Source organism: Mya arenaria, chromosome 2, assembly GCF_026914265.1.
Source record: "Mya arenaria isolate MELC-2E11 chromosome 2, ASM2691426v1".
Classification (NCBI taxonomy): Eukaryota; Metazoa; Mollusca; class Bivalvia; order Myida; family Myidae; genus Mya; species Mya arenaria.
In genome coordinates, this window is record NC_069123.1 from 61,393,013 (window position 1) to 61,419,122 (window position 26,110).

The 26,110-nt window shown below is 36.1% G+C and overlaps 2 protein-coding genes across 3 annotated transcripts in view; one reads left to right on the top strand and one right to left on the bottom strand.

Annotated features, from left to right (window-relative positions):
• Nucleotides 1–717: 717 nt before the first annotated feature.
• Nucleotides 718–13,654, bottom strand: LOC128225221 (DNA polymerase delta subunit 2-like). Its single transcript, XM_052935310.1, has 11 exons — nucleotides 13,334–13,654; nucleotides 10,557–10,678; nucleotides 10,129–10,252; nucleotides 8,384–8,460; nucleotides 7,641–7,684; nucleotides 7,141–7,336; nucleotides 6,162–6,242; nucleotides 4,886–5,043; nucleotides 4,536–4,663; nucleotides 4,017–4,118; nucleotides 718–1,280 (listed from the first exon to the last, which is right to left on the bottom strand). The coding sequence occupies exons 1-11, from the start codon at nucleotides 13,554–13,556 to the stop codon at nucleotides 1,117–1,119; spliced, it is 1,419 nt and encodes a 472-aa protein (XP_052791270.1). The 5' UTR covers nucleotides 13,557–13,654; the 3' UTR covers nucleotides 718–1,116.
• A 2,051-nt stretch (nucleotides 13,655–15,705) lies between these two features.
• LOC128211434 (protein bicaudal C homolog 1-like) overlaps nucleotides 15,706–26,110 on the top strand; it is a 45,235-nt gene continuing 34,830 nt past the window's right edge. For both annotated transcript variants that reach the window (XM_052916225.1, XM_052916235.1), the window contains exons 1-2: nucleotides 15,706–15,902; nucleotides 23,893–23,939. In XM_052916225.1, the coding sequence (XP_052772185.1) occupies nucleotides 15,728–15,902; nucleotides 23,893–23,939 (222 nt within the window). In that variant the 5' untranslated portion in view covers nucleotides 15,706–15,727. The remainder of the gene's footprint in view (nucleotides 15,903–23,892; nucleotides 23,940–26,110) is intronic.

Sequence of the window (26,110 nt, forward strand, 5' to 3'; positions counted from 1 at the left end):
TCAAATTATGAAAGAGGTCACCATTAAAACAATAACATCTACGGTAGTCAGACTCAGCCTCCAATTAATAAACTCAAATTGGTTTTCCTTTCATTAGAGATATTGAGCATAATAAAAATGCCGAAGTTATGCCAAATTCCAGTCAAAAAATTGTTTACAGTATTTTTGTTGCCATAGCAACCACAATTTTTGTCAAATAAAATGAACACCAGAAGCACCGCCATGCGACAATACCAAGTTTTTCACAATTTAACAAGCCTTAGTAAAGTTATTGTTCTAAAACCATTTCCACTTTTTTAGTAACAGTGACCTTGACTCTTTCAAATAAAATCCCAAGCTACCTACACACCAAACTTTATCCCTATCCATCAGTGCTCACTCAAGTTATTGTTCAGAAACCAATGTTTGACGCCCAACCGCGCAATACCCCCATTCTTATCACCAGGTTTTCGTTGAAATCCTGTTTAAAACTTATACTAGTATGCATAATCACCTAATGGCCCTTTATCAACAATTTAATTTTCATTAAATAGGGGTACATTCTCGATACGCATTATCTGCTAATGGCCCTCTATTCATGAGCCCAGTTTCATTAAGTTAGCTTGCATACTTCTTGAGTTCAGCATACAGTTTTTCTAGATTGGCGATGAAGGGTAAACCTTTATGTCCATCTTCTGCTGAAACCAGTAGGGATGTAATAAAAACATACAGCACATGTTCATATCTATTATTTATTTTGACATATTTCATTTTGGAGCGTGAATGCAATGTAAACATGGCATTTATAGCACTTAACATAGGACAAAAATGATGACAATAAAAAGTATGCAGTATCCTTGTAAACCATTAATGAAGAGTTTCATACAATGAAAAAAAAGCCTGATGTATATCACAATTAACAACGTTCTATTACTGAGGATGTGTAAATTAACAGAATGTGGTCTGTACCTGATTATTGTAAACATGATCATAATGCTCTCATGTTACTCAGCACTCGATAAGACGATTTTCATTTAAAACCATATTGTTCAAACACCATTGACATAATTTGTTCATCACACACTATTTTCACCCCACCCCCATTTCTATGCTGAAAGCAATAACAATGTTGGCCCCCTATTTCTCAGCACCTGGACTGTCTATCTCCATGCTTTCGTTGCCAAGCTCAGACGTGAACACCATGGGCAGGGCCTCCAGGGTACGCAAGTTGACAAGGGCTACTGTCCCCGTCTCACAAAAACGTGGAACTGTCAATACAAGAACCTGCTGACCGTCTGAACCTGGCAACACAAACATAAGACAATGAGAATGTCTTAAAAGCATCATCAATTAATTAAATTGTAACAGGTGATTGTGTTGTTTTTCTATAAGTGTGTAGCAGTTGAATTAAAAGATAAATGTATTCTGCTTTTACTAGTAGTTTGATTACAAGTTTCAGACATGTAATGATAGTCCAATCCTTTTGCAAATGATCAGTTACTTGGAACCAGTTGTATTTCCTTTAGCAAACATGCATAGTCTACAGATCTAAGAAAAAGAAAACAAGGCCACACCTTTTTTATTTTTTTGTTTTCAAGAATTTTTGGGAAAAATGTCCACCGGGCGGTCGAAAAAAAAAGAAAAAAAAAGGTTAAAAGTCACAAAACATACTCTTAAAGGGTAAAAATCAGAGAACAACATAAAAACATTGAAAATTTATATCATTTACATGACATTTTAATTTTTTAAACTGCTATTAATGCATGTTTTAATACACTCAAAGTTTCAAATTTCTAATTAAACATACAGTTTAAATCTTACATACTGTGCATATAAAGCATCAATAAAATTGACTATAAAACATGTTTACATGTATAAACTACACTTTTTATCAAAGATACATTGAATATCACTCAGCAAGACATTTGTTAAGCTTCAAGGGTATGCTAAAGCAAAAGTGAATGCAGAACACTAAACTGAACAATATTAAATAGAAAAAAAAGAGAAGGCAATTTTACGCATTAAAATACAAAAAATTGCACTGTATTAAAACAATACATAATATTTTCTAAACATTGTTTCAGTTATTTCAATATTGGAAAATGCCAATAAAGTGAAATAATTACCAATTTTGTAAATAAGGAAGTAACATTTTATGAAGACATTTGAACTTTAACATTGTGAAAGCAATTCCTGAAAAACTAAAAACCAAACTAGACCTAGATTTGAGTTTTAATAACCTTTACCATGGTGGGTCCTAGTTGTGTGTAACCCGATCCATGCTAAGTTCGGATATTTTCGGACCGGGATATTTACCATGGGATGTTCACCAAATCCATTTCAAATTCAAATCTTGCATCAAATTACCACATCAGTACATAAAAATCACATAACAAAATAATAAATCTAGCATGTGACTTAACTTTATGTACCAATGATAGTAACAGAGAAATCCATAATTATGTATTGAATATTTTCATCTTCTTCCATCTCCGCCATTTTGTGTATACATGCGTTAACAGGGCATCTATACTTCATGCTTGTTTATTTTTCATTTTAAAGAGTATTCCTTGGTTACAACAAGAAATCTCATTTATAGTGAAATATCAAGTTCATTACAAATTGAAATGGACTTATTCAAAATAGTTTTCCGTGTAGTTTTATCTAAATGTTTTGCACACAACTCATGGCATTAGTATTAAAATGTCATCGAGACATGTGTTCAACTCTTTCATTGTTTTTACTCTACTATTAACCCAAACATGAATAAACATGTAATCTAGAATAAACACAGGCTTTACATGACTCAATAACAAGTATTTCCAAACCATTTTGTGATTTCAAATCCATAAACACCATCGACCGAACTTGTGAAATTAGGTCACCGGTATCAACTTAAAAATTTTACTTTCGATTTCACCACTCCCACTTAGTGCACTGTTATTTGATATTTAACCATAAAATGTTATAAAATGTTTTTCTCACACATAATTTACAGATATTTGTGTCTACTAATTCGATGGCAGCCGCTGACAATTTTATTTTTTATCTATTAACAACAATATTTTCATGACCTAAATTGGCGGGGAATAACAACAATCAAGTGACAGTTATTGTTTGTGTCGGCTGTTAAATTTGCCAATATTTATTGCTATTGTTATTTTAACAACTCCTGCATATTTTAATTAATTATTTCATACAAAGAATGACTGCTATCGTCAATTCCGCCATTGCCATTGGCGCTGCCATAACAGTTGACTGGCTCACATGCTATCACTATAAATTGGCAAATACGGCCACGGAACAACAAACCAGTCCAGATCTACTGCATTCGTACTCTAATCTGTGCGTTTTTCTTTCCTTTCGCACCAAAATCAATACGGTCGGGAAAATAATTTTGAAAAAATAGTGAAATTCATTTTTTATTTTTTTTTGTACTTTTCGGAAAATTAGACCCGCCGGTTTTGTAAACCAATTTATATAAAAGTAGTGGCCCAAGGAATCATCCTGAAGAAATCAAACAAGAAATGCTGCTACAACACCAGGTTTAATATGGTTGACAGTAGAATATGAATCAGTAGAAAACATGTTATACCATTTTACGAACTGTTACAAAGTTTTGTTATAATAAATGTATTGTAACTGAAGATTTTCAGTTTCAACTATTTTTCTTTTTTAACAATCAGTGACATTGACCTTGAACCTAGGGGCACCAAATGCAATCCCATAAAAGGGCTCAAAAAACTTTTCCAATATACTATGTTTGGTCACAATTCGTCCCTTACTAAGATATTCCATAAATGGTCTCCATAAACTCTTCCTATACCAAGTTTGGTCACAATTTGTCGACCCTAACTAAAAATCTTCATTTTCAGCTGTTTTTCTAATTAAGTTAGTGACCTTGACCCTAGAGGCCCCAAAAGTATTCCTATGAAAAGTCTCCATAAACTATCTATAAATCATGTCAGCCGGTACTTCTGATGTGATAAGCTGGTTACCATAAGAACAATTTCTCTAATTCAATACCTTTAAATTACCTTTGTGTATTTTATGTTTGAAGTGTGCTTGATTTCCAGAGAAGAGAATGTGAGGACACTGCTTCATGATGAATGGGTCATCATCATAGTACGGGTAACAGCCTGAACACACAGATAATGTAGAAAATTAATGGAAACAAGGTTGACATAAAATAACCTAAAAATAAATACAATGTAAAGATTATATACAGCATATAAAACAACTGGGGATGACATTTCATCATGAATCCATGGGGAATGAAGAATATTGTCCACAAAGCAGTACTTGTGCAGAAAATCTCCTCTAGGTACAAAGCACCTCTTAGGAAACATGATGAATCAGCACCCAATTTCATTTCTTTTTATATAAATAATGAATGAACAGCCTTTATCCTCAAGAATATCATAAACAAAATGCATTTAGATTTCTGAATACTTCTACATGTAGTGTTCTACTTGTTATATTGAATAATTACTATTTTAACAGGTAAGATAATAGCAATGCATATTGTGCTTCAGAATTTTCAGTTTTCTGTATACCTAAAGTATCAGGGGCAGTGGGAGCAAGGTGTCCATACTGGAGGGTCAGGTCCAGAATATCCAGCCCGTCATCAAGGGCACTGTATCGGTAGATGTCGTGTACAGGCTGGCCAGAGGTGCCCTGCAGCCTTTAACACAAATTCATTTTATTAGTACTTTACATGGCAAGTTTTGATATGGATGAGTTAAACAAAACAAGAGTCTTGTGACAGGCATGACAATTACAGACACAACTAGTGCAAATCCTATGTATCCTTACACCAAAGCCTGATAGGGGATATACATGTTACAACTTGTAAAGTTACTATAACATCTTATTAAGCTACAAGTAAAATACCACAGCACACTACCTGACGCCCTCTACTGTAGCCTCATATGGGTTAGTAGCACATCTGAGGGTGGGGTATCGGGAAGCTAGCGGGAACATACACCGATGCAGGGGTTGCTGGGGCAATGTGAAATTGGCTGGGTCAAACTCTCCCGGCATCATTATCACCTCGGTACTTGCCTTGAGAATATGGTTCAATTATATGTAATCTTATTCCAGTATTTAATTTAGGAAGTATTTTGAGTAAAGGCAGAGGATCCAGTCCAAAGAAACAAAACAAAAATACATGCAATGCCGCTGTTGCCACTTCTTTATCCTTGCTCCTGATATGTACATTATCAAGCCTCTAAATATTGATTGAACAATATTTTTTTTGAGTAGCACCAAGTATCTGCAGCTCTGCTAGCTAACCACATTATCTTCCAGTATATTTAAGTATATCACACCTCCAACATAAATGACGCATCTCCACTGGTCTAGGACTGGTCACGCAGTGACCCCATACTTTTCCATATTGGGTCACCAAATTTCTATTATACCGAAATGGCGTCTTTTTTCTGATTTCAATGAATAAATGAAACATTTAAACATGTAAACAGGTGGTTGACGTGATATATATGTTGACGCATGAAACCATATTCAGGTTTGAGCTTTGCTCTAACCCGATATGGTTACCTTTGACCCGTATATCCCATATTGAGTCACCTACTAACCCCGTATTACACTGATAGTACTATAAAGCATTGTGTAAATATTGAACAACAAGCTTTTATAACTTGATAAAGAACTTGCAATAACAGTCCTCTTCTGGAAAAGATATATAATTGATTGTCTCTTCTGATTCTAATTTTTAATAGAAAATTCTGGAAAACAGGGTACTTTTTGTTATAAGGAACATGAATCCTGTCTATAAAAAGAGCCAAACCTTCCCTGCTCTTTAACAATTTATTTGTCCATGACCATTTTGGTGATCTTAAGTATTGTTTAGTCCCAGATGTACTCCACTCTACTCTCTATTATTGAATCATTCCACCCCTTTTTCCAGTTAATGTGCATATGAGTTCTGAATATATCCATTTGTATACAAAAATATTTTTACTGGAGCTCTGACAAACTGATCATTTTACGTAAAAGAGGCATGACTCTTGAGCTACTCATTGCCCTCAAACACTCTCAGCAGGTTTGATCATGATAGAATACTAAATACTAAATTGTCTGCACATGATTTTGGTGACTTTACCAACACCAAAGCCAATTTCACCTTTTTTTCATGTACACAAATATAGCATGTAACTTACTGCCAGTTGAACCAGACAATCATCAAGGGACTTGATGGCCTCCACACTGCCCGCAACTGTTTTCTTTGTCAGGTATTTGGCCTGCAGCGAAACAATAATTTTTTCACTTATATTTAGTCTCATTATCATATCAATCAACAATGTTATTTTTCCACACATGCATGCACATGTATAACAAGCAAATTCGCTGAATTGATATCCCCGCCCGATTGCGCAAAATTCATGGATTTGAAATTAAAAGTAGGAGGATTATTCCCATATTAACATGTAATATGGCTGCAGAGAAATCGACCGTTATGAACATTGGATAAAAGTTTGAGTTTGTTTGAAATTATTTAAAATAAAAGTTTTGTATATAGAGTAACATTGGTAATAGTTTCTGTGAATTTGAATGATTTTTCTAAGATTTGACCTTGTGACCTAATCATATGTGACCCAGTTTTATATACGTCCAAGTGTTCATCAAGGAAAACATTTTGATTAAGTTTCATGAATATTTGACCATGTATAATGCCTCTAGTTTGTTCCAAAGATTTTTCTAAGACTTGACCTAGTTTTTGACCCCATGTGACCCACTTTTACAAGTGGTCGAGATATGATCAAGGGGAATATTCTGACCAACTTTGAACATTTTCTGATCAATGCCTACCAAGACGGACTGATGGTCGGAAAGATGGACAACACCAAAACAATATCCCCCTCCCGAAACCTTCGATTCGGCGGGGGATAATAATAATATTTGAAGCGTTTCTGGAACACTCAATTTGTATTACCTCAACAGCAAGTGGATGTACTTTTTAAACAATTAAATCTTTCTGAAAATCAATTCTTCCTATAAAGATTTCTGTCTGCACTTTACACTGAAATAATTGTATGGTTTTTATTATTGAAGTTATTGAAGTAATGACTGAATTAAATTTATGACATCTCAAGATAGCATTTTTCACATATAACATTACCTCCCCTACTGTATCCATACCTTGGTTAGGGTATCCTTGTTCTGTGTTTCTTTACTGAGTGAGTTCCCGGCCACGACAACGGCTGCTATCCTGGCGGTACCGGCCTGCTGCTCTGGACATCCTAGCTGACCCGTAACAAGGTCTACAAACATCTGTAGGCTGAACTGCTGCTCCTTTTTGGAGCCTATCTCTATGCCCGACACAAACGCTATGTACCTGGTATATGGAGAGTATCTTCATATAAAGTTATAATCAACGATGGGCCCATGTATGTCCCAAGCTGAAAATTCTTTGGTCTCTCAGCGCAATGCTAAAATATTCTTGAAATTAACAAGGTAATATTTACAATAACAACTGGTATGAAAATTTGGAAGTACTGAAACATACATGTTCAAACTAGCTTTTACAATTACAAGGTTACAGTATATCTCTGTATTAAAATTGAATTTGAGATGTCTAACAGTATATTTAATGAATCGGCTCTGATATAAGAGATTTAAAAGAGAAACAGTTTGCCTACTTGTCTTCATCAATCACAGGCAAAGGATCTTGTGGTGGCAGCTCCTGAAAAAGCACACCGATTAAGTATTTCATGAGCAAATATCCTCCTCTAGGCAATTTAACATGTAACATTACATTAAGAGTACATCTAGTAGGTGGATCACAAGATACCCTTATTTATTTTGGTAGGTGTTTGTTTTTCTTCTGCAGCTTAAGAGTTATGGTTATGTTGATGTAATAAAAAGCACAGAATGTCCATGCTGAACATTTTCAAAAGTAATTAAATTTATAGTGTGTGCCAGATTTCATGTAGTGATGTATTAAAATCCTACATATTTTGGTCAATTTTTGGAAGAAATATTTTAAATTGACATTGGTTTTCAGATGTATAAACGTTATGAATAAAATCCAATATTCTGTAACTTTCCTGCAATCACTTGTTTAGCAATAGCGATTGTCTATGGTATTCTGAATCACACCTTGTATACATACCAAATATGTTCAGTTAATTCATTATAACCAGATAGGTTTAATAGGTTGTATATTGAATAAACAGCCACTCCTGTGATATTCTATTTTTACCATTAATTCTATTTGGATGATTTGCAGGGCTAGATACATAAAACTTTGCTATATAGTGCCCACTTTTTCAAAGCCATTCATGTTTGACAGTAGGTTATTACAGAAGGATGTCATTTCCTTATGGTGACTTCATTTATGATATTCAACTTTTTATCAAGCAAATGGACCCAAGAAACTTACCTGATAACAGAATTCTTTAACATGAAACTTTCCCTTATCATCTTCTGGCTCCACACCATACACAGCAACCACAACCCCTGAAATGGAATGACACACATAATTGGACATTCACATTTCATGGCCTTCATTTCACACAATAAGTGGCAAGACAAACATTCGAGCCCAGTGGTCAGAACTAGGGCGCCCCTACACTGATGCTATCTGGGCTTTCTCAAATTATGGATTTTATATAGCACAGCTTGTTGAATAAATTTGTGCTTGTTCATTCAAAAGTTTAATTTCAGTGATAAGCTTTAATAAAACAACTGATGTTTGAACCTTCAACTCTTATATAGCGCAGCTGTGACTGATTTTTGCAATTGTCAACCCTTAAATAGTGCACTTGTGACTGATGTTTGAACCTTTAACTCTTATAGAGTGCAGCTGTGACTGATATTTCAATCGTCAACCCTTAAATAGTGCTCTTGTGACTGATGTTTGAACCTTTAACTCTTATAGAGCGCAGCAATGACTGATTTTTCAACCTTCAATTAACTCTAAAAAAGTGCAGCTGTGTCGTGACTGATGCTTGAATCTGGTGATTGAACCTTCAACTTAAGTATAGTGCACATGTGACTGATGCTTGAATCTGGTGATTGAACCTTCAACTAAAGTATAGTGCACATGTGACTGATGCTTGAATCTGGTGATTGAACCTTCAACTTAAGTATAGTGCACATTTGACTGATGCTTGAATCTGGTGATTGAACCTTCAACTTAAGTATAGTGCACATGTGACTGATGCTTGAATCTGGTGATTGAACCTTCAACTTAAATATAGTGCACATGTGACTGATGCTTGAATCTGGTGATTGAACCTTCAACTTAAATATAGTGCACATGTGACTGATGCTTGAATCTTGTGATTGAACCTTCAACTTAAGTATAGTGCACATGTGACTGATGCTTGAATCTGGTGATTGAACCTTCAACTTAAGTATAGTGCACATGTGACTGATGCTTGAATCTGGTGATTGAACCTTCAACTTAAGTATAGTGCACATGTGACTGATGCTTGAATCTGGTGATTGAACCTTCAACTTAAGTATAGTGCACATTTGACTGATGCTTGAATCTGGTGATTGAACCTTCAACTTAAGTATAGTGCACATGTGACTGATGCTTTAACCTGGTGATTGAACCTTCAACTTAAATATAGTGCACATGTGACTGATGCTTGAATCTGGTGATTGAACCTTCAACTTAAGTATAGTGCACATGTGACTGATGCTTGAATCTGGTGACTGAACCTTCAACTTAAGTAAAGTGCACATTTGACTGATGCTTGGACCTGGTGATTGAACCTTCAACCTTAGTATAGTGCACATGTGACTGATGCTTTAACCTGGTGATTGAACCTTCAACTTAAGTATAGTGCACATGTGACTGATGCTTGAATCTGGTGATTGAACCTTCAACTTAAGTATAGTGCACATGTGACTGATGCTTGGACATGGTGATTGAACCTTCAACTTAAGTATAGTGCACATGTGACTGATGCTTGAATCTGGTGATTGAACCTTGCAACTTAAAGTATAGTGCACATGTGACTGATGCTTGAATCTGGTGATCGAACCTTCAACTTAAGTATAGTGCACATGTGACTGATGCTTGGACATGGTGATTGAACCTTCAACTTAAGTATAGTGCACATGTGACTGATGTTTGGACATGGTGATTGAATGTTCAACTTTTACATGGCGCACCTGTGACTGATGTTTGAACCTTCATCTCTCCGACCAAAGTGATTCGCTGCAGCTCGTCTTCCAAAATAAGTCTGTCATTGTCACTCGTGTACTTTGATGTCAGTGGCTGAGGAAGTAGCCCATGCTGAAAGCAAATGACAGAATTATTGTAACTTACATGTATATAGCTACAAAATAATGTAATTAATTTATTGGAACCAGTTCAAGTAATACTATGGAATTCACTACTTTCATGCAGCATAGACAGCGTTTGGACACAAAAAATAAATGCAATCGATTTATTAACAAGATTTGATTAACAAGTAACTAATCAGTTTTCTGTACACATATTGGAAGGAAGTGAAGTAACCTCTACAGATGATACAAAAACAAATCGTGTAGGGAGAAACAGAGACATATACATAAAAAGACGAGAATGTGAGGAGTACCTCATCACTGATTTCTTTCAAAATGCTGGGCTGGAGTTCCATATGCTTGAACAGTGTACCAACAACAACAGATGGCTCATCACTGTTTAACTCGTGCAGCCTTCGTATCACAATATCGGAACCTGAAAATAAGAAAAGAAAACTAGATACATTTTTTTGAAGCTACATGGTTGAATCATTTGTTTATAAAGATTCGAATCTTTCAACAATCGCATACCACTGGTTGACCTGCTCCAGGACAATTCCCCTATAACCCGATCCAGACATGCCAATTTTTGCTAATTCAAGGGTCATAACTCTGGTTTTACTATATGTAGCTGGGTACAAAACTCCACATGCACAACTTCATTTCATAAATAGCATTCTGCAAAAGTTTCTTGACCCTGAGTGAAACAATTTTTGAGTTTTGAATGACACAAGTTTGCATGATACTTTCAGATCGAATCAAGGACAGAAGCACATATGGACAAGGGCAAATCTATATGCCTCCCCCATAAGTGAGGTCATAAAATAAGTGATTTGCATTATATTAAAAATATATGAACTAAATTAAATATATAACTGTCATGATAGTAGTTGTTTACTCCAATTTGTTCAGGTTAGATGTAGAGGAATATCTTCTCCTTTGAGGAGATCACAAGATTTGTTTTAATATGATGAACCTATCTGCCAATAGTAAATATTGTTTCGACTTCATGCACAGAAACCCAGCTCAGTCTGTACGAAATTTTGTCAGACCTCGGCTCCCGCCGGTAATAAATGGCGAGGTCCGGCAATCACATGTATATTGTAGAACGACCAAGAATTTAGAATTAAAACAGACAATGACTCTTAAAGATCTGATTTTAACTCTTGAAAATCAGACCTCAGGAGTCATTGACTCTTGGGTTTTAAATTTAAACCCTGTTGAAAGCCCTGACTTTCAATAAAACCATTCTCATTCATCAGAGGTTTGATAATGATAAATCTAACGGTATTGTACGCATATAGTCTAAAATAATAAACGTGTTATACAGGATTCTTCCAATCCCTAACGTCTTAACGGGAATGTGCAAAAAACGGGGGTGTTTTAAAAATATTGAAATTTATTTAAGTGAAGTATTTTATGGTTGAAATTGATCATAAAGAGTTATATTCATATTTTACCATGTAAGTGAAATGTTATTTTGCACTAAACAAGCATTTAATGCATTAAAACAAGTTGTTTACCTTTCCAATAAAACAAAAGTTGACTGACACAGACAACAATAATGCGAAGGGGAACAACTCGATACAATCGTAATAACTCGGCCACCTCCGATTAGCTTCGAGATAGACCTCGTTATACAATCGTAACAACTCGGCCATGGCTGAAATGTTCCGAGCGATTTAAAACTGTGCCCTGAAGCCTTGCAGGTGCCCTTCATGTATATATCGTTATGTTTTGACAGAATAAAATGAAATGAAGAAAAGCAGTCAAACTCATTATTATTATAAGTTGGATATTTATTTTTTGTGTACGGAACTAATATAAAATAACATTATCTGGTAATATTTCTTGTTTTTATTTATTTTATAGACGCTATATGCTTTAGCCCGGAATCCTGATCGGAACAACTACCCACTTTTGATACTAAACAATTTGTATGTGAAGGATTTGCCATATCAAAAATCTAAAAAAAAAAACGTCAACGTACAATTATTTGGACTAGGTACGCATAGCATCATCACTCTGGTTTACGAGAATAACTAAAATGTACAAAAAAATTCGGACCTGCAAAAACTGGTCCGGTCCTGCAATGTAGACTGTATTGCAGGACCTCGTGTCCTGCAATGCGATAATGACTTTTGTACAGACTGCCAGCTGCTGGGAAGGTGAATGTGAAAACGTTTTTCACTCAATATACTTAGTTCTGGGATCTGTCATTCTTGGCTAGGAAAACAACAAGTGGGATATGGACCCGTAGAGTCGCCAAAAAAATAATCGTCAAACACTCTGAAGCGGCTGTTTATATGGACTACATACGACAGAGAGTAACACAACTTATGAGCACTACCTAGTCTAAAATAATAGATGTGTTATACGGGATTCTTCCAATCCCTAACGTCTAAACTGGAATGTGCAAAAAACGGGGGTGTTTAAAAAACATTGAAATTGTTTTAAGTGAAGTATTTTATGGTTGAAATTGATCATAAAGAGTTATATTCATATTTTACCATGTAAGTGAAATGTTATTTTGCCCTGAACAAGCATTTAATGCATTAAAACAAGTTGTTTACCTTTCCAATAAAACGAAAGTTGACTGACAAAGACAACAATTATGCGAAGGGGAACAACTCGATACAATCGTAATAACTCGGCCTCTTCCGACAAAGCTTCGAGATAGACCTCGTTATATAATCGTAACAACTCGGCCAATGGTCGGAATGTTCCGAGCGATTTAAAACTGTGCCCTAAAGCCTTGCAGGTGCCCTTCATATATATATCGTTATGTTTTGACAGAATGAAATGAAGAAAAGCCGTCAAACTCATTATTATAAGTTGGATATTTAATTTTTGTGTACGGAACTAATATAAAATAACATTATCTGGTAATATTTCTTGTTTTTATGTTATTTTATAGACGGTATATGCTTTAACCCGGAATCCTGATCGGAACAACTACCCACTTTTGATACTAAACAATTTGTACGTGAAGGATTTGCCATATCAAAAATCTAAAAAAAAATCCGTCAACGTACAATTATTTGGACTAGAGCACTACCAAGTTAAATAAAATATAAGCAATAACATATACCCCATTTCTTTTTTGCTGCCTTCTCAAGACCTGCTCTCATGGTGACCAATCTTTCTGAATACAAATGAGCATATTGTCTCATAAAATTTCTATCTTTTAATCGAAAACGTTCACAACAATCAACGATTTGGGGTGAAGATCTCTCAGTTGAACTAAACTCTTCTGAGGGATTCGATAACAGACACTGGGAATCGGTTGTTTTCACACTACAGTTATACTCCATGTTCGAACTGAAAGAATACGGTAAATAAATACAGTATTTCAGCTGAATTCGCTATAATTTACTTTCGTTTCCTGCACTTTCCCGCTATACTTTTCTTGCCTTGAAGAGTATTTTGGCTTTTTAAGCCTAAGAAAACAAAATATATGAAAAGTTACGGGGGCCATCTCAAGTTTTCACAATTACGTGAAAGGGGCCTTTAGCTAAAAACAGATAAAAAAGTAAAAAAGGAGACCATATAAAACAATGTAAAACAAACTGATTTCAATTTAGAATAAATACTAAACATACAAAAAAATAGCGTTATGTCCAATGTAGTTTGGGTTATCTAATTAGCATGTAATCAGCAATGAAACCAAAAATACATATATAAGCAAATAGAGGATACTTGTTTGTTTCAATGTAACATCGTAATATATTTCACCAGATGAGAATCAAAAGTGACATAAAAAATTATGTAGTTTTGGTTTTCACAAGGATGCGAACGTAACGTCATTTCGGAATGAGTGGAATTGTGTTTAAGCCTCAGTAGCGTTTAATTTTCGGAAGTGATAGCTACATGTACAGTAGGTGGCTAGGATTAAAAAAGTGAAATATATAACTTTTTATCTCATTGTTTCTGTTTAAAACAGTGATCTATCATTTTTATTTCACTGATAAATTTCTATAAATTGCCGGAGGTTAATGAGGCTATCAGAGAACTAGCATTTTTTGGGGTCGAATTTCGTGACTATTTTTCCTACTCCCATATATATTTCATAGCCAAAATAATTTGGCTTTACTGCGTAATATATACTGGTTGAGAAGCAGTTTCCGACGGAAAGCAGTTTCCGACAAATCGCTTTTTCGCGTACCTTCCTTAGATCTTCATAAAGAATGTACTGCAATTCAGCTATATGGTAACTAGGCAATCAAAAGTTGAAATTCTTACCGAGACACGTAACAGAGTACAGAGTAACCTGACTATCACACAATCTACACTTGTAAATAAAAAAAACTTTATATTTTAAATGTCTGTTTGCATATAGCGAATGATATCAAAACACGTTTAGTGCATCAACCATATCACAAGAAGATAATGTTGTAAGCTTCAAGGTTGCATGACCCGTTGCTGTGATTATGTGTTTCATGACCTTACAGCAGATGAAGGTGAGGAAGGCTGACCAGTATTGGGCTTTCGATAGAGCCTGGAAAGCACGCGTTAGTAGTTAGTACAGTGGGGACATCTCCTTTGCATACTGTTTCATGCAGCACGATGGAATTGGCGTCTGATCCTTATGGATTAAGGAGTAGATTCAGGATAATTATGCGGTTGATTGTGAATGATGGCACCTGGGGGAGAAGGGATTCAACACGAATGATAGGATTCGGTTGAAATATTTTCATATAGCGTTCTTTATTTAAATTATTAAACATCTGTTTTTCCGTGTTCGAAAGAAGTTTTTAAAATCATGATTCATAAAAAGCTTATGGGAATGACACGATGTAATCACTGATGGTTGTTTAACATTATCGGATAAACAAAGTACATGTATGATGTGGGTAATTGGACAATTCGACACCAAGATAATTCGGCCAATTCGACACCCAATTGACTCGGCACCATAAAGCATAGTAAATTCGGCACATAATTAAAATTATCTTTAATTTATCTCCGTGGCCTAGTGGCTAAGCATCCGCCTACGGAGCGGGAGGTCGTGGGTTCGATCCCTGGCCGCGTCATACCAAAAGACGTTAACAATTGGTACAAGTAGCTCCCTTGCCTGGCGCTCGGCATTTAAAGGGTAGTGCTTGGAAAAGTGGTGTACTCAGTACTGGTTTAACCCAGGAAAGTTGTACCCCGTGTTTCGGTGTTTTATATACACCGAGCACGTAAAAGAACCAAGGGGTCTCTTCAAAAAAGAGCTAGGGTATCGCACCCGGACTTCCTTGTATCCCACCACTGTCTCTTCAGCGTGCTGTCCCTTCAGCAAAAACAAAGGACCCCGTTGGAAATAAGTGCTTGCACTTTCACGGGTTATCCTTGACCGCAAGGTCTAAAGAAATACGTGTATACATACATACAACTCAATATAGTGTAATGTAACCGCATTTTGACAGTCAAACAACGTTTTGAGTTTACCCCTCTCCAGAAACTTGCATAAGCCTCGATTCAGACTGACAACAAGTATGCAATGGCTGACAGTTCTCAAAGTCGCCGAGTTGAAATGAGAGACTCGGCTGTGTTAAGTGAAACAGGATCGGATAAAGGGGAGAACACACTACAAACCAAAGACAATGTGCTTGACAATGGATATGTTGAGGAAAGATTTCGTGTCGACAGAAAAAAGTTGGAGCAAATGCTTCAAGGTACGGTATTTTAGTCTTAGATAGTTATATACATGTAATAAGCGAATGATACAATTATACAGTATCTTTATTGTTTTTAGAGATTATATTGACACAGTTTACAATCTACACACAATTTCTTTTAGTGGCACACTATTTCCACTGCATCTTCTCGCAGAAATAATGCTAAAATCATTTGAATATATACTGTACAATTAAATAATTGCCTGGATAAAAAGTGAATTGGTAAGTCAGACTCTAGGGCACGTGCTAAAGGTGGTAACAGGACTTGCTGAGGTACTGTCTTTGCTCAGTGTGTGAGGGACATTTCTGTTTTATCTGGGTTGCATACATTTGATAAAAACATTTTCTTCAATACCACAAACTTTCTTCAATATCTTAAAACTATTATGAACATTAATTAGAAGTTCATTACACAATGTTTGTACATTTTGCCTACTTGCATGTTATTTTCATGACATATATTAATTCAATGTCACATTGTTTCTATACAACTTGCCATTGACAGAGTTAAATAGAAAAATCTGAAATCCTACAATAAAATATTTTAAATTGGTGTATTAATATTGGTGTATTAATTTATGGATGTGACCTAACTTATTTAAGGCTTTGGTTGCATATCATTTTAATGTTGGAAACTTAGAACATTTTCCTTTACTATTTAGTATCTATAAAATAAACCATGAAAGCTGTTTAACTGTTTGTCTGTAAGATTAAATAGAAGTACCATATACTCTCCTGCTTCTGTGATTGTCAGTACATGGAATGGTTTTGACCTGTCTCAGATTGTGAATGATACTTGTGAAATGGCAAGAAGACCAGTTCAGTAAATGATTCATCTTTAATGCCCTCAGTGACCTCTGACATTGTAGGATTGAGTGTTTGGATTAGGGTTACAGAGTTTTCCAGATCTTATACTCCAGTTAACATGGTTGGTTTGCTAGCTCACCTGCTTGGGGGCACCAGTCACTGGAACAAAATTAAGACACATAGAAAACCTGCATACTGTATAAATGCTGATATTTTTTTTGACATGTATGTAATAATTTCTTTCAGGTCAATTAGGCTTTAAGACTGTAGTTATTCCTCATTAGTTGATACTCATCTAGCCATTTGAATGGATTATCTGGTGTTTCACTATAATATTGTTCACTTAATTGGTTGACAAAATTACTTTAATTCCATTACCCAATGAAAACAATAACATTTTTATAAAAAGCCTATTAAAAAAGAAAAGAAAAAAATCTTACCTACCTGTTTTAGGACAAGATGTATCAGTTAACTCATTTTTTTTAGGCCTGGCCATTACCACATAAAACCATAAAACTGCCATATGCAATGTATAAAAAACTCAAATTCACTTTATTAATTTAAATGTAAAATAATTTTAAAAACCTGATACATTTTTACTTAAGCTATTTAAGTGGTCTTTACAGTATTTAAGATTCTAATATTAAAGCTTCAATGTGTCAAATAACTATCAAGAACCTGTCCTCAATAGTTCAAATGTGTTTACTTTTTGAACAACAAATTTTGTAGATGATTTTGCTGACATATGAAGGTAGTAATCAATGGCTGTGTTTGCTTTAAGATATTACAAGAGCATTGTTGGTGACCTCGTATATCCGCACTGACTCATACTGTTTTCTATTCAATAACTTTAATTTGAAAATGTCCATAGCCGTCTTTATTGATAAGCAATGTCAACACGAATAATCAGTATAGAGTGCTATGTTTAGGTGATATTGACTTACGTTTTCAAGTATTCACTTGATTACCTCTTTACAAGCCATTTGACAAAATTATATTAGATTTCATAACATTATTCAAGGTTTATTATTGAATGTCTATCTCTAGTGGCTCATCTGAGTCTGCATCGAGAATCATATTATAGAAAGCGAAATGGTAATGTTAAATTGAACCAATATCATAAAATTTTCAGACATTTTTTGCCTGGGCTTATTATTACAAATATAGGTGAAAAACAGGCAGGGGGACATATCAGTATTTTAAAGTTAATGCTTTGGTTAACATCTTGAAAAAAATCAGAAGTTTGTGGTAAAATATTTTTTACCTTACTGGCTTACATGTTCAATGAATTGAATAGTTGCTTGTACTAAATCACCTTTATTGGCTGACCCAGTCAGTTTTGGCAGTTAAAGCAAATTTAAATTTCAAAACATAACAATCCAGTGTCTTTTATTCTTCCCAGGGCAGCACTGTCAACGGGAGTCGATTGTTAAATGTTGATGGTATCTTTGTTTTACGCGTCAGATTTCAATATGAAGCACTATAGGGGTCTTTTGTCTAAATAAAGAGATGATCTGTCAGTAATTGTTATAATTTATTTGTTTGACAGTTGCTTTTCAGTTAAATAACAATTTAAAGACACTGTTTACCTCTGATTGTTAGTTTAATTAATGTAAGATCTGAACAGATATTTATGCTATTGCTGACTGCCATGTTTCATAGAAATGGTCATAAACATAGTTACTTAAATTTGAAACTGATAAAATATAGAAAAATAAGTATGAATGTGTTAATTATTAAAGACAGACAAATTAATTTATACATTAATGAATAAAAAAAGTGGCCACATCCATACATGCCATATCCCCAAGTGTGGGGGGGGGGGATCCCTCGGAATTTCGACCCATCCCCTGGTCCCCCGCCAGGGGATCCATATCCCCTGGAATTAAAAAAATTAAATAATAATATTTATTTTATTAGAAACTAGCTGAAGGTTGACAGTGGAAAGCATCCATACTATTTTGAGTGTGAAAAAGGATCATGATGACTAGTCCAAAAATTATTGTAATTAGAGTGTATTTCTGTATTTATTTTAATCTTATGTCATAAATGTAGATATTGTCCTAAATTTAGCTGCATAAAAAACCCCTGGTGTAATATCAAAATCCCTGGGAATTCAGACCAAAATCCACTGGTAAACCTCTCAGAAATATGGCATGTATGCACATCAGCCCGCCCCTAAGTAATCCCCCCCTTATATAAACTGTAGAAAAAGCATATGTATGAGGCTATGGATAGAGGAGTAAAAGGCTTCTGAGGGAAGTTATTGATAAATAACAATCTGGTACATGTAAATATGCTATATGCCCAGTTAAAATGTATATGAAGAAAATGTAAAAAAAATATGAAGAAACCTATGGTCAAACAATCCTAAACTTTAAAATAACAATTAATTCAAAATAAAAATTAAATAGTAGGTCTGTTAAATCATGCTAGTAGATATTCTTCTATTTGTTAAGCAGAAGCAAACAATTTAAAGAATTTAAAGATAAATATTTTTCCAATCTACTCTGAAAGCAAATGTTTGTGTTCACAAACAAAAAGAGATATGTTTATTTACCAAGTTATTAATGAACATTTAATGACTTTAGCGATAGAAGGGATAATCTTTGATCAGCATGGTATTAGTGATGGATTAGCAAATCTTTAGTCCCCATTATATCTACAACTTAACCTGATTTGCCTCAGACAATGCTTGCATGTGGGAGGGTTTACTGATCTTGATAACACTCCTGAAAGCTTCTTTAAAATTAATGATCACCATCTGTTCTTGATGTCATAATGTTGTTGCTTTGCTGCTGCTGCTGCTGCTGCTGCTGCTACTGCTGCTGCTGCTGCTGATGATGATGATGAGGAGGAGGATGATGACTTTTGTTGTTCTTAATTAAAAACAGTTTGTCCATTAAATAGGAACATGAACAAGTTTATCTCATATATCTAGCATTACTTCATTGGTTTTATGTAGGTTGTGGTTTTGTGGTTATGTGGTCATGTAAATAAAACCTAGTTTTAGTTGTCAGTTTTTCTCAGATAACATGTGACTTATACCCCCCAGGCTCCTTGTCAAATAGACAGTTGCTAAAGGTGCATAGAGGCCTGTGATTATGTACACAATTATTGTATTTTAGTGAGGTAATTTTTTTCAATGTACCTTTCATGGTTTTAGAGATGTGTAAGTAGCAGACAGTGACTAGCTTCCATGGTCAATCTACAACCCATAATTTGGATATAGCTAAGTTAATAAAGGGCCACTATCTGTACAAAAGTTTTGAAGAGTTATGCATTTTTTTGAACCTGTAAATGGTGGTGAAACAAGGGGTGAATGATTGAGAATAATAGCTTTTATGTAGTGGGCACTTGATTCATTCATATCATTTATGTGTCTTTGATATGTCATTTTATCATTTGGAGGAAATATTTTGAGAAACACATCACAACTGAAAATATGTAATGCCCAAATTCAATAAAGTGTATGATATACAAACTCAGTTGATTTTAGCTCTAGCAGCCAGATTTTTTTAAATAACCCAATGCAAACACATTTGTTTTCTTGAATCAAGAGTGATTATTAAATGATTTAATGATGAATTAATCCATCCCACCTAGACTTAAAATTTGCAGAACAGTTGCTGAGTGGCCATGAATCTAACATAAAACTTTAGTGGAATAGGCAAACATAGGTTAGGGAAGGATTGCTTTTAAGCTAGGATTACAAATTTATTTACTGTTTTTTTTTCACCTTTTAAAATTTATAACCAATTGAACGTAATTTGATGCATATTATATAACATTTCAGTAAAGCATCAGTTTCCCTGCATGAGTTGAAATTATTGTGAGACTTAGGATTTATTGCCCGAAAGAATCAGTTCAAAGAAATAAAAAAAACCTTGTGGTTGGTGTCTGTTCTTCAATTGCATGCTCATTAACAGAATTTTCAGGGAAGACACTGTTTTACATGAGCTTCTAGATTCAATATGATGCTCAAGTGTATTTTCACTGAGAACAATGCAAACCAATTTTAACACATTTTGCATTGAAATTACATGATAATTTTTTATGTAATGACATCTGGAAAATTGCTTAATTTTTTACTGCAGTGGAAACCTGGCTCACCACACATTGCAAATCATCAGATCTGTGGATTAATTGTCCTTCCATCAGTCATGAAGCATTACCCAATCCTTTCACATGTTATAGAGAATTGCACAAGCAGCTCCAGCCCCCTCCCCCCCAAAAAAAATCATTTAAATTTACTTTTTTATTTCAGTAAAGGGGAAAAAATGGTTATTAAATATACCTTAATAGCACCATTTTGGGCTGGAAATTGTTAAAATTTTGTGGGGGAGTACCAAAAAAACCTCTGGCACCCCTAAAACCAAATTAGTTTTGGAGGGATGGGTTCAGGTAAAAAAGTTACACCCCTCTTATGTCAAATCCTGGATCCACTCCTGTATTGTCCAGTCCTTCCACACTCTATCAGACATTGTCAAATCCCTCCACACTCAAATGTGCATTGTCCAATCCTCTTATTCTCTTCTGAGCATTGTACATTTTTTCTCACAAACCATGGCTTATTTTCTGTTATTTACACAATACATGAAACAAATTCTATTTCTTTGACACTCAATCCTTACACCCCCACTTCATGGAATATTTTCTTGTTCTTCCACATTCCTTGGAGCACTGTCAAATTCCTCCACACTCCATGGAGCAATGTCCAATCCCGCCACACTCCACGGAGCATTGCCAAATCTCCTCAAACTTCATGGAGCATTGTCCAGTCTCTCCAAACTCCATGGAGCATTGTCCAATCCAACACCACTTAGTTTAATCTTTATTCAATTTTACGATTGTGAAACAAGCTATTAGAACTTATATTAATCACTCTCGTTGTCACAATGTTGCATGAGACTGTGGTCTTGTGTTGTGGGGGAAACCGGAGTACCCAGAGAAAACCCACTTGTCCGGCTTGGTGACCATTAACCAAACTCACATGCGCCCAGGCCAGGAATCGAACCCGAGTCACCTTGGTGAGAAGTGAGTGCGCTAACCACTGTGCTAACCGGACAACCATCACCACTTAATGGATCTATGTCAAATCCCTCCACACTCCATTAACTCCATGGAGCAATGTCTTATTCTTGCACACCACATGGAGCATTGTCCAATCCTTGCACACCCCATGGAGCATTGTCCAGTCTTTGCACACCCCATGGAGCATTGTCTAATCCTTGCACACCCCATGGAGCATTGACAAATCCTTGCACACTCCATTTACAGTGTGTGCTCCACATCCCATGGAACATTGTCTAATCCTTGCACAGCCATGTAGCATTGACCAATCCTTGCACACTCCATTGAACATTGTCAAATCCTTGCACACTCCATTTACAGTGTGTGCTCCACACCCCACGGGGCGTTGTCTAATCTTTGCACAGCCATATAGCATTGTCCAATCCTTGCACACCCCATGGAGCATTGTCTAATCCTTGCAAAGCCATGTAGCATTGTCCAATCCTTGCACAGCCATGTAACATTGTCCAATCCTTTCACACCCCATGGAGCATTGTCTAATCCTTGCACACTCCATGTAGCATTGTCCAATCCTTGCACACCCCATGGAGCATTGTCTAATCTTTGCACAGCCATGTATCATTGTCCAATCCTTGCACACCCCATGGAGCATTGTCCAATCCTTGCACAGCCATGTAACATTGTCCAATTCTTTCAAACCCCATGGAGCATTGTCCAATCCTTGCACACCCCATGTAGCATTGTCCAATCCTTGCACACCCCATGGAGCATTGCCCAATCCTTGCACACCCCATTGTCCAATCCTTGCACACCCCATGTGGCATTGTCCAATACTTGCACGCCCCATGGAGCATTGTCTAATCCTTGCACACCCCATGTAGCATTGTCCAATCCTTGCACACCCCATGGAGCATTGCCCAATCCTTGCACACCCCATGGAGCATTGTCTTATCCTTGCACAGCCCATGTAGCATTGTCCAATCCTTGCACAACCCATGGAACATTGTCTAATCCTTGCACACTCCATGTAGCATTGTTCAATGCTTGCACACTCCATAGAGCATTGTCCAATGCTTGCACACCCCATGGAGCATTGTCCAATTTTTGCACACCCCATGGAGCATTGTCCAATCCTTGCACACTCCATTGAGCATTGTTAAATCCTTGCACACTCCATTGAGGATTGTCAAATCCTTTCACACTCCATTTATAGTGTGTGCTCCACACCCACGGAGCATTGTCTAATCCTTGCACAACCATGTAGCATTGTCCAATTCTTGCACAACCCATGGAACATTGTCTTATCTTTGCACACCCTATGTAGCATGGTCCAATCCTTGCACACCCTATGGAGCATTGTCCAATCCTTGCACAATCCATTTACAGTATATGCTCCACACCCAATGGAGCATTGCCCAATCCTTTAACACTCGATGAAGCATTATCCAATCCCTTCACACATCCTTGCACACTCCATGGAGCATTGTCCAATCATTTCACATTCCATTTAGCCTTGTCTAATCCTTGCACACCCCATGTAGCATTGTCCAATTCTTACACACCCCAAGGAACATTTTCCAATCCGTGCACACCCCATGAAGCATTGTCCAAATTCTTGCACATTCCAAGGAGCATTGTCAAATCCTTACACACTCCATATACAGTGTGTGCCCAATGGAGCATTGAGCAATCCTTGCACATTCTATTAAGCATTGGCAAACTCTTGTGCAATTAATCATTGGATACACACACACTGATTTAGCAATGTCCAATCGCTCTTACTCCATGGAGCATGGTCCAATTCTTCTTAAACCATGGGGCATGGTTCAATCCTTGCAAACTCAGGGCATGACCTCTATGGAACATTTTCCAATCCTTGCACACTTCATGGAACATTTCCAAACCATTATTGATCCATGGAGCATTGTCCAATCCTTCCACATTTAGTGGTGCATTATCCAATCTCTCCACCAACAATGCATCAGTGTCTGATCCATCCACTCACACATCCACAGCATTACATCAAGGAAGATTGTCTATGCACTCCACATTGCATGGAACATTGTCCAATTTGTTCACATTGATATTTTTTTCACTTTTAATTCTTATGGGGACAAATAGTAAAATGTTATTTTGTTTATTGCAGGAAATTGGGAACGTCAAGATGAAGCAGCAGAAGATTTTTTCCAACGGGTAAGGTGTTTGGTTATGATAAATTTGACAAAAGTAAAAAGTAAACCTAAACAATGTTCTCAGTGGTAATATCAAGGCAGTTCAGTTTGCCAGTTAGTTATGCAATTTTGGATTACTTAAGGTTTCCCTATTACAAATGTAGCTGTGTTTCCACAAAAATCAAACATGAAACAAGACAACAACTTGTTCTACCAGCCATGCATTCAATTAAGTGGAACATTTGCCCACCTTGTAAGCTAAATGTTTGTCTGTATCCATGTTGCATCTCAGCCCATTCACTGCAAGCTGGGAAACAAATTGCAAATGTAAGCCTCAAACATCATCTTTAGCAAGCCTTAACTAAATTCAGAGGTGTATTTTTTTTGTAGTTTTGTGGTACTAAATTGAAATTCAGCACTTGCAGTTTTTCTTATCGGTCATAAAACACAATTTTTTTGAAGATTCCTTATCGCTTTGATGCACAAGTATGCACTTGGAAAACTTTCTGTGGCAGTTGGTAGTCATGTTATCAGGGAATATCAAGAAAAGTGGCAGCCAGGTACCAGATCGATGGGTTTTCAAGTTTTTGTCTCAGAACACCTTTGTTTTGTTGATTTCAAAGAGGAATAATGTCACAATGTTACACTAATTGGATTAGATAACTTAAGATAAGCAAAGCGATAACAGATTTATACAATGATTGGCTTGAAAGGGTTGGGAAAATATGTATAAATAAATGACAATCAGTAATGGAAGAATTATCATCCACTGTGCTACAAGAAAGCTAATGCCTACTTGGTATATCCATATAAAATTATAATGACTAACTTTAGTTCTGTATGGTCTCCTTACAACCACAGCTTCTTGTCACATGCCTTTGGGCCCTGTAAGATCATTAGTAGGATGCATTCGTAGGAAACCTTACAGACATTGCACACAAGTTGTGTGGAGCTTGCAACGAACTTGTATTATATCATGTTTAATCCCTAAGGTTGTTGTATGAAGTAAGCAAGGCGAACGCTAACCCTGGGGGCCCTCGTGCATTCATGGCAAGTTCCCTTCCCAGTATCCAAGGTATATGGACATGGTACATTGACTGTGCAACTTCCCTGCAATAGTTATTTTAGCACTGGCAGTTCTTCAGGGTCTATGGTGTTCCAAATCCACGCAGACATCATACAATGCTAGTACAAGCTCTATTGGGAGCCCTTGAGAGCTGTTTCTGAATAGGAGTTTGGTAAGAACTCCTGAGCCGGGCGAAACATTTTCACCACATCCCCAACTCTTCTAAAAGTTAAAAAATTACGCACAATGCTAGCAAGTGTCCAAATGGACTCTGTGCGATTTTGCAACAGTGTTGCTGAAAACCTACTCATACAGAGCTCATAGTGCGGATGTGACCAGGGTAAAAGCAGGAGAAGAAATTACTTTTTTAGGGTGGGGGGGAGGGGGGGAAACATTTTAAAGGTTTCAGATGATTTGGATTTTCGCACAGAAAAATCTGGGTAACCACTGGGATGTACCTACCTGAGAATATGAAAATGTGATTGAGCAACAGTTGTTTAGGTTAGAAAGCAGACATATGGAAAATGCATTACCCAAACATGTTGTGTTGTCATGAACAGGGTAACTGCCTTGTGTCAGATGAGTCAGTAATGCCTGTATTAATAAATGGAAATGTTGCTGCTCCAATCATTTTACTGCATGAGTAAATGACGTTTTGCAGCCACGAATATATTTTCGAGGTGCATAGGCGCATTTGCTTAGAAATTGATACTTGTTTGGAGCTTGATAGACTAGTAATAATCACAAAAACTGCTTCTGAAATACGTTTGCATCTGGCCAATCAGTCAGGAAGAATTTTTTCCTTCATTGCATCTGACTGTGGTTTCTTACCACTGTTCATGCAGTAATTAAAACTGATTGTAACATCTACAATAATGGAGGCTTCTTCTGCCCATTCCTCATTTTTTTCCTAGAAAAATATTTGCTTTTCTGGAACATATTGTGCCCGGGCTACACAATTCCTCAATGCATTACTGACAGGTTTTATTTCTTAAAGAGAAAAGATCTGGAGTAAATTGTATAAAACATTTATAAGTCGTCCACAGGGTATCTTTTGGCTAGTTAAAATTATATGAAATTGTTAATTGGTTAATAGTTTATTGGATAAATACTTACCAATCAATGAA

Bases quoted from the DNA above. Each gene is read 5' to 3' on its own strand.
- LOC128225221 (XM_052935310.1), bottom strand. From the start codon at position 13,556: ATGGAGTATAACTGTAGTGTGAAAACAACCGATTCCCAGTGTCTGTTA. The intron at 10,253-10,556 runs GTACTCCTCACA...ATTTGCTTTCAG, and splicing joins TGAAAGAAATCAGTGATGAG to CATGGGCTACTTCCTCAGCC. The intron at 5,044-6,161 runs GTAAGTTACATG...CATATTCTCAAG, and splicing joins ATTGTCTGGTTCAACTGGCA to GCAAGTACCGAGGTGATAAT.